Source organism: Galeopterus variegatus, unplaced genomic scaffold (genome assembly GCF_000696425.1).
Source record: "Galeopterus variegatus unplaced genomic scaffold, G_variegatus-3.0.2 Scaffold13625, whole genome shotgun sequence".
Classification (NCBI taxonomy): domain Eukaryota; kingdom Metazoa; phylum Chordata; class Mammalia; order Dermoptera; family Cynocephalidae; genus Galeopterus; species Galeopterus variegatus.
In genome coordinates, this window is record NW_007739736.1 from 7488 (window position 1) to 16519 (window position 9032).

Consider the following 9032-nt stretch of genomic DNA (forward strand, 5'->3'; position numbering starts at 1 on the left):
CCTCTGTATTTATACTAGCTTTTTTTCTGCCTTACCTTTCATTAACTCAGAGGGGAATGATGACGTCTTCTATGATGGTAAAATTCTCAGGGCTTCCCTGAGGTTCCATCAGTTTTGGTTGATATATTTTGTGATTTTTATCAGGTATACCTGAGGTCAAAATTCTCATAACTTTTTGTTGATTTAAACTTTTCTATCATTGTGTTGCTGTCCTATCTCCCTTATAACTTTTTCTCTTTTAAAAAGTCTTCTGTGTGAGTTAGAAATAGTCTGCTATGTGTTTTTTTTCTTTTTATCTTCAAACTACCTGATTCTTTATGTTTTACATAAAGCTTTTATTATTAGCATAGAGCTACATTTTTTTTTTTTTTAGTATCTAAGCTGAACATCTTTAGCTTTTAACTGGAATATTTAGTTCATTTATATTTTGTGATATATTTGTGCTTGCGTCTCCAATTTTACTTTGTGCTTTCTATTTTTTTGTACATTGCTTTTTGTTTGTGCTCAGTCATCACATTTTTATTATTTTGTTTCTGTTAGTATAGGAGATACATACTCTATTTCTGCTCTTTCAGTGGCCCCCTTGAAATGTTTATCATGTTTCAGCTTAACATAATCTAAATGATTATTTTAGCTTCTCTAATGAACAGTACTGGGCACTTAGAGCACTTAACTCCAGGCACCTTCCCTGCTGGATTTACATGGTATTGTTGTCCAGTATCTCAGTCCTATCTTGAAAAAGTGTTTTGTTTTGTTTTTTTTTTTACTTTAAAATTTTACATAAAGTAAAATTCACTTTTTTGGTAGACTTCTATGAATTTTAACATAGGCATAGATTTGTGTAACCACCACTGCTAACAAAATACGGAACAATTCTACAATTTTATTACCTTAAAAAATTCCCCCCATGCTGCCCCCCATCCCCAATCTGTAACACCCACCACTCTGTTCCATTCCTTTTCCAGAATGGCATGTAAATGGAGTCATTCAGTATGTATGTAACCTTTTGGGAATGGGTTTTTACACTGGGCATGATGATTTTGACATCTGTCCATTTCATAGCTTGTGTCAAGTCTGTTCCTAATTATTGCTGAGTAGTATTGTATTGTGTAGATGTTCTACAGTTTATCCATTCACCTGTTGAAGGGCATTTGGATTGCTTTCAGATTTTCAGGATTACAGATAAAGTTGATTGAACATTCACAAGGCTCTGTGTGTGTGTATTTTGCCATTCTTTTGCTACTACCTCATTTTGCTGTTAATCTGCATTTTCTTAATAGATGATAATGTTGAGCATATTTTCTTGTGCTAATTTGCCCATCCATATATCTTCCTTGCTAAAGTTTCTGTCTGGATTTTTTTTTTTTTTTTTGCCAATTAATTAATTAATTAAAAAGATGACTGGTAAGGGGATCTTAACCTTTGACTTGTTGTCAGCACCACGCTCTCCCAAGTGAGCCATTGGCTGGCCCTTGCCCATTTTTTAATAGGATGTTTTTCTTGTTGAGTTTGAGACTTCTTTATATATTATTGATACAATACTTTTTTCATATTTGTGATTGGTTCTCTCTTCTTCTGGGTTATCTTTTCATCTTTTAGCAGTATCTTTCACACAGCAAAAGCTTTTAATTTTTAAGAAATCTAATGTATCAAAATTTTTTTCTTTCATGAATTGTTCTTTTGATGCATATCTAAGAATCTATTGCCTAAACCAAGGTCACAGATATTTTCTCCTATGTTTTCTTTAAAGCTTTATAATTTTGTTTTTATCAAAGTCTATGATCAAATATGAATTAATTTTTGTTTATGATCTGAATGAGCCAGGGTTCATATTTTTCTGTATGAATGTGTTCAACCTTACAGTACTGTGTTGATTGAGTGGTGAGAACAGACATACTTGCCTTGAGCCTGGTTCTAGGGGGAAAGCATTAAGTCTTTTACCATTAAGTATAATCTTAACTGTGGGGTTTTTTGTAGATGGTATTTATCAAGTTGAGGAAATATCCTTTTAGTCCTAGTTTTCTGAGTGTTTTTACCAGAAATGCATTTTAAACTTTGTCAAATGCTTTTTCTATATTAATTGATATGATTGTGTGGTTTTTCTTCTTTAATTTGCTAGTATGGTGGATTATACTGATTGATATTTGAGTGTTGAACCAGCTTTGTATCCCTGGAATAAACTGCAGTTGGTCATGATGAATAATTCTTTTTTCTATATTGCTGAGTTCTATATGCTATTATTTTGTTAAGGATTTTTGTATCTATATTCATGAGGGATATTGGTCTGCAGTTATCTTGTTTTTGTTTGGTTTTGATATCAAGGTAATACTGGCTTCATAAAATGAATTGGGAACTGTTCCCTCTTTTTTTATTTTTTGGAGGAGATTGTGTAGGATTGCTGTGTTAATCCTTCTTTAAACATTGGGTAGATGAAGTTTCTCATAGAAACTTCTGGGTCTGAAGATTTATTTTTCGAGAGAGTTTTCAAAGTACAAGTTCAATTTCGTAATAGTTACAGGCCTACTCAAATAATCTATTTCATATTATATGTCTTGTACTTTTGCTTTTCTAGGAATTAGTCCATTTCAGTTATGCTGACAAATTTATATATATGCTGGCTTGTTAATTAAAGCCATGATTTTGATTCCTCCAGGGTCTTTAGTGGTATTCACTGCTTTATTCTTATTATTGGTAATTTGTGTCTTCTCCTATTCTTTCTTTTAAATCTTGCTGGAGATTTTTCAATTTTATTGATCTTTTTAAAGAACTCTCTTTATTTCATTTTTTTCCTCTATTATTTTGTGTTAAATTTACCATTTTCTGTCTATCCTTATGATATCCTTCCTTCTGCTTGCTTTTGACTATAGTTTGGTCCTTTTCTGGCTTGTTAGAATAGGAGCTGAGATGATTAACTTGAGACTGTTCCTCTTTTCTCTTGTATGGATTTTAATGCTATACATTTTCCTACTAGCACTGCTTTGGCCATGTTCAACATTTATGTATGTTACATTTTTATTTCATTTAGTTTAATTTTTTTATTTTTCTTGAGATTTTCTTTGTTTTGTTTCGGTTTTGGTGGCTGGCTGGTAAGGGGCTCTGATGAGACTTTCTTTTTGATTTATAGATTATTTAGAAGTTGTATAGTTTCCAGGTATTTGGATTTTTTTTTTCTTTTTGTCTTTCTATTATTGATTTCTGGTTGGATTCCATTGTGGTCAGAGAACACACTGTATATGATTTCCATTCTTTCTAATTTGTCAAGGTTTGTTTTATGGGCTCTGGATGTTACCTGTCTTTGTATATGTTCTGTGGGCATTGTAAAAGAATGTGTGTTCTGTTCCTGTTGGATGGAGTGTTCAGTTAGATCTATTGATTAGTGGTGGTGGTGTGGTATGTTCTTATATAGCCTTGCTAGTTTTTTTTTTTTTTTAACCTAGTTCTGTTAACTGTTGAGAGAGAGAATGTTGAAGTTTCCAACTCTAATTGTGGGTTTGTGTCTTTCTTCTTTTAGTTCTATCAGTTTTGCTTCACATATTTTGTAGCTTTGTTGTTTGTTGTATAGACATTTAGAATTGCTGTGTCTTCTTGGTGGATTGATCCTTTTATAATTATATCATGCTCCTCTCTGTCTCTGATAATTTTCTTTGCTCTGAATTTATTTTATCTGATATTAGTATAGTCACTCCTGTCTTCTTTTGGTTAATGTTTTCATGATGTCTTTTCCTATACTTTTACTTTCATTCTGCCTATATAATTATGATTTAAGTGAGTTTCTTGTAGACAACATGTTATTTAATTCATTCTGCCGATCTTTGTCTTTCAGTTGGTATGTTTAGGCTGTTTACATTTAATATAATTATGGACATGTCTAGGATGTCTGTCATTTTATTTATTTTTTGTTCTTTCTGTTTTTTATTTCTCAGTTTTATTTTTCTTGCATTCCTATGGGTTAGTTGAACTTTTTTAAGAATTCCATTGTGATTTATCTATAATGTTTTTGTGTGTATCTCTTTCTATAGCTATTTTAGTGGTGGCTTCAGATATTACATGATATATACATAACTTGTCACAATCTACTGGTGTCATTTTCCCAATCGAATGATATCCTCCTACCTTTATGACCCTTCACCCTCCTCTGATTACAATATGATTGTATTAAATATTTCCTCTACTACATTTAGAACCATGTCAGACCATGTTATAAGTGTTTCTTTGATCATCAAACATAATTTAGAAAACTCAAAGGGAGAAAGAAAGTCTGTTGTATTTAGCCATATTTTTGCTCACCCTGTTCTTCCTTCCTTCCTGATATTCCATGTTTCCTCTTTTTATTATTTTTGTTTGTTTGTTTTGGATAACTTTCTTTAGGAAGTCTTTAAAGTAAACCTGCTGATGACAAATTCTGGTAATTTTTCTGTGTCTGAGATTGTCTTAATTTTCTCTGTATTCCTAAAGGATATTTGCACCACATATAGGGTTCTAGGTTGGCAGTTCTTTTCTTTCAATACTTGAAAAATGGTGCTGCTCTTCCTTCTGGTCTCCAGGTTTTTCATTAGAAATTTACTGTTATTCTAATTGTTTTCCCCTGTTGTTATAAAATCATTTCTCTCTCCCTGCTTTTAAGAATTGTCTTTACTCATGCAGTTGGAGCATGATGCTGATAATACTGAGGTCAAGGATTCAGATCCTTTTACCAGCTAGCCACCAATAAATAAATAAACAAGTAATAAAAGAAAGGGAAAAAAGAATTGTCTTTAGTGTTCAGAAGTTTGACTATGATGAATATTGATGAGGATTTTTCTTGTGTTTATCCCTTTTGGAGTTTGCTCTGGTTTTTAAATATGTAGATTTGTGTCTTTTGCCACATTCAAGAAGTTTTCAGCCATTATTTCTTTGAGTATTTTTTTAACCTACCTTCTTTTTCTTCTTTTGGGACTCTGATGGCATATTTGGTCTTTTGTTATAGTCCCACAGGTCCCTGAGGCTTCTTTTGTTTGTTGGTTTATTTGGTTTATTTTTGCTGTTCAGATAGCAAAGTTTCTATTGTGCTTGTTTTCAGTTCACTGATTCTTTCCTCTGTCTCCTCCATGCTGCTGTTGAACCCATTCACTGAGTTTTTTTATTTAGATTATCGTATTTTTCAGCTCTGAAACTTTCACTTGTTTCTTCCTTATATATTCTATTTTTTTCTCAGACTTCTTATTTTTTCATTTATTTCAAGCATGTTTATAATTATTCTTTAAAGTGTTTTTATAATGAATGCTTTTAAATCTTTGACAGATAATTCTAATTAGCATCTATTATTGATTGTTTTTTCTTCAGTTTGAGTTTTTTCTACTTCTTGGTATGATGAGTAATTTTTTACTGAAATCTGAACATTGTGGGTGTTATATTATGAGACTCTGGATCTCATTTAAACTTTGTCCTCTGGCTGGATTTTTCTGATAGCACTCCAGTAGGGGAAGTGGGAGTGCTACTTTGTTCCTGCCAAGTCAGGGGAGAAGTCCAGATTCCCCACTTAGCCTTCATTGACCCCTTGAGGAGGGAGGTGCTTCTTGCTCTTACGGGGTGGGAGTGAGAATTCTAGCTTTCAACTGGGCCTCCACTGATACCTCCCTGGCTGGTCAGATAGAAGTGGCTGGTTCTCCCTACTTGGCTCCCATTGATACTATGGAAGACAGGGCTTTGCTACTTCTGGACAGTGGCAAAAGTCCTGACTGTCAGTTAGGCCTCCTGTGACACCACCCCAGTGGGGAGGGGAGGGATACTTCATTACCACTGGGTGATGTCCAGGCTACTGCCACTGCAGCCGGGGAGGATGGGCTTCATCACTGCCCAGCAGTGATTGTTGTCCCTGCTCCCTACTCAACCATCTCTGACACTCCCACACTGATGAGGGGTTGAGGGTTGGGTGCTTTATTACAGCCTGGCAGGGGAAGAAGTCTAAGCTCCCTGCTCAGCTTTTGCTGGTGTGGGTGGAGTAGGACTACAGTTTTTTTCTGTGGTGTTTGGCTGCAGTGAATGGTTATTACCTAAAAGTTTTCTGTCTTCCTAGGCTGCCTCTTTATTAGTGCTTTGGCTGCAGAGACCAGGCTTTCGTTGGGGCTTGTTTTGTCTGTGCCTATCGGTGATTTAGGTTGCTGGTTTCTCAAGTTCCAAGTCTGGGAAACGTGAAGCAAAGCATCCTCACCATGTCATTCCTTGGGTCAGGAGGTTTCTAGCTGGTATGGCATCTCTCTCCTTTTCAGAGTCTTATGTTTGTCTTATATATATTGTCCTGGGTGTTTGGTTGTATTAGTGAAAGGAATTGCTAAATATGTTCACTTCATCTTCGTGGAAGCAGAAGTTCTATTACTTGTTTTTAAATTTTGTTTTTCTTAAATATATCATATCTACATTACAGTGTTCAATAATTCTAGTAGTCCAAGTCCCTTTGGGTTCTTAATGTTTCGGTTCTTCTTTCTTTCTCTGTACTCTTAAATCTTGATGATTTGTTTTCACGTTAATTTGTGGTATATGTGTATGTGAGTGTTTGTGTGAGAATAGTTGTACATATGTGTGAGATATCTCACTGATTGAACCTTATCAGTGAGAATACACAGGCCATAAATTAGGAATGCTTTGCTCCAAAGAGGATTTGCATTCTCATTTGATGTGAGGCAGGGGGCATTCATGGGTTGAGACCCCATCCACGTTCTTTTCCTGAATGTGGAAATCTCAGGTTCAAGCCCCCACTTTCTGGTGATCCTAACTCTTTGTTGGTTGCCAGACCTTGCTGAGGGTATTTGCATTAGTTGCCCAGATTCACTACTGTCTCTGTTTTTTTTCTTTATTGATCTCTTCTCAGATTTCTGCTACTTTCACTTGCTTGTTTTGGGGACACCAAGGAGTATAGGTGTGGGAAACCTTCTTAACTCTTCAGAGTATCTTGTTTGCTGTGTTTGCAGGTGTGCTGGTGACTTAAGGTTCCTGGTAAATTTCATTATTGTCTACGTATTTTCTTGTTAGGAGTTTCTGCTACTAATGTCTCTGTTTCTCTAGTGTTGCTATAAGTGAAGAGAGTGGGGAGTAATTATGAGACTATGTTTTTAGTTTTCTTACTGCTGTGTTTCTCAATTTTCTCTTTAGGGCAGAAAAGACTGAAGTTCTGAGTGAAGACCTTCTTCAGGTAAGGTTGTCATGGACCCTTACTAGTTCACAGACACCAAAGATGTTTTCCCTTTTAAAAGTAAGACATTCCCAGTGCTGTTTAAACTCTTCAGCTGATCCGCATACCAACTGTTTAGAGATGCAACCTTTTGTCTTTTATGACAGTACTTTGCATGTTGAATACTGGTTTAGGGGAGATTTTTCAGGAGAGATTTAAAGTTATCTCACTACATGGTTAGCAGCAGAGTCCCAGAGTCTGTGATTGCTCCCCCTCCACTTTTCCAGCATTGGATGTTGTCTCCCCAGAAGTCCTTGTCTCATGGAAACACAGGTCATGATTGTCCAGACCGACAACCCTCTTCTACTGACCTTGCCCTCACCTAATGGCATCACACACTGTTCTGTCTGCAGGTGGAGAAGCGCCTGGAGCTGGTGAAGCAGGTGTCCCACAGCACGCACAAGAAGCTCACCGCATGTCTGCAGGGCCAGCAAGGGGCAGAGGCCGACAAGCGCTCTGTAAGTGCCCTCCCAGCCCCAGGCAGCCCACAGAGGACAGGGATCTCACTCCCAGGGCCCTCTTTGGTGCACCTGTTTGTATGGCCACATATGTGCCTGAGAATTGACCGAGCAGCCCTAGCTGCTTGTTTCTGCAGAGTGACAAGCCTTTCCATTGTTCTGGCTCTTTAGCCCCACCTGAGTCATCCCCCCGCCTGAAGCATTCCCTGCCTTCCCCAGGCAAGGTGAGGTTCTTTTCCTGGTTCTCCCCAAAGTGGGGCAACCAGGAGGACAGCAGGGGCATGCTTGAGATCCCACCTCTAGAGGAGCTTTATCCTTGATGAATATCTACCCCTGACTCAGCTCATTCATGCATTTCATTTGCCTCAATCGTATCTTAAGATCCCATGACAAAAATTATATGGTGGTTTTAGAGGTTATAAGTGACTTATAAAGGCCCTTGAGAATTGTTTTTGCTATAATGAGACAATAAATAGAGCCTGCTAAATAAAGTTACTCTAATGTCTTTGAATATAACCTCCGCTAGTAATGAGGGGCATTGTATGGTGTGATTCCATTTAACAGTCCTTGGTGTAAACAGTCTTTGCAGGCTTTCCTCCTCTTGACCTCCCACCCCCTCAACTCCACCAAAGATGGAAAGATATTCTTAGACATTCACTTGGCTTTGTTACAAGGGATATGCAATCTAGGAGGTTTTCATCTTCCTCCCTTCAGTTTACAATCTGCATGTTTGGTATCTTTTGGATTTGTTTTGACCTGGAGTCATGGTTGACATCTGCTTCCCCATGGTCTCCCTGGTCCCCTTCAGCTTATGTTGGCCTCACCTCTGTTGACTGTTATGTAATGCACCCCAATTCTTCCTCCCACCTCCTGCTGCAGTGCAAAACCACGCTCTGCTGGCTTGTTCAGTCATTCCTTTTACTCTCCCCAGCCCTGGTTTCTTCCTTCTTAACATTCCCAGCAGGAGTCACTTGTGTGCGTATAAATAAAACCTTCACAGCTCTGGAAAATATCTATGGAAATATTCTGCATGTATCAGGAATTTCAGCAAGGGAAACCTGAACAGTCTAAAGGGAGAGTTTGCAAAATTGCTTTGGACATGAAACCTTTTTATGAAACCAGTATCTAACAAGGGACTCCAGGAACTGTTCTGGGGTGGCCGTGGGGGTCTGGGCCAGGCCTGCCTTTGACCCATCTCCCTTCTTTTGCTGCAAGAAGCACGGTTTTTAAAATAACAGGTTCAAAGGACAGTACATTTTGGTATTAAGAGTAGCATTTAATGTTACCACCAGAGTCTTGAAACGAGCCTTTGGTGTTGGTAGGTGGATTATGTACTAGTATTATTTTTCTGGGATAAGACAAAGTTA

The 9032-nt window shown here is 37.2% G+C and overlaps 1 protein-coding gene across 1 annotated transcript in view; it reads left to right on the plus strand.

Annotated features, from left to right (window-relative positions):
• Positions 1-7128: 7128 nt before the first annotated feature.
• The window catches only part of LOC103581661 (rho GTPase-activating protein 44-like), a gene marked incomplete at both ends in the record, with an annotated part of 17960 nt that continues 16056 nt past the window's right edge, over positions 7129-9032 (plus strand). Inside the window, 2 exons of the mRNA XM_008563436.1 lie at positions 7129-7168; positions 7561-7665. Coding sequence (XP_008561658.1) covers positions 7129-7168; positions 7561-7665 — 145 coding nt within the window. The remainder of the gene's footprint in view (positions 7169-7560; positions 7666-9032) is intronic.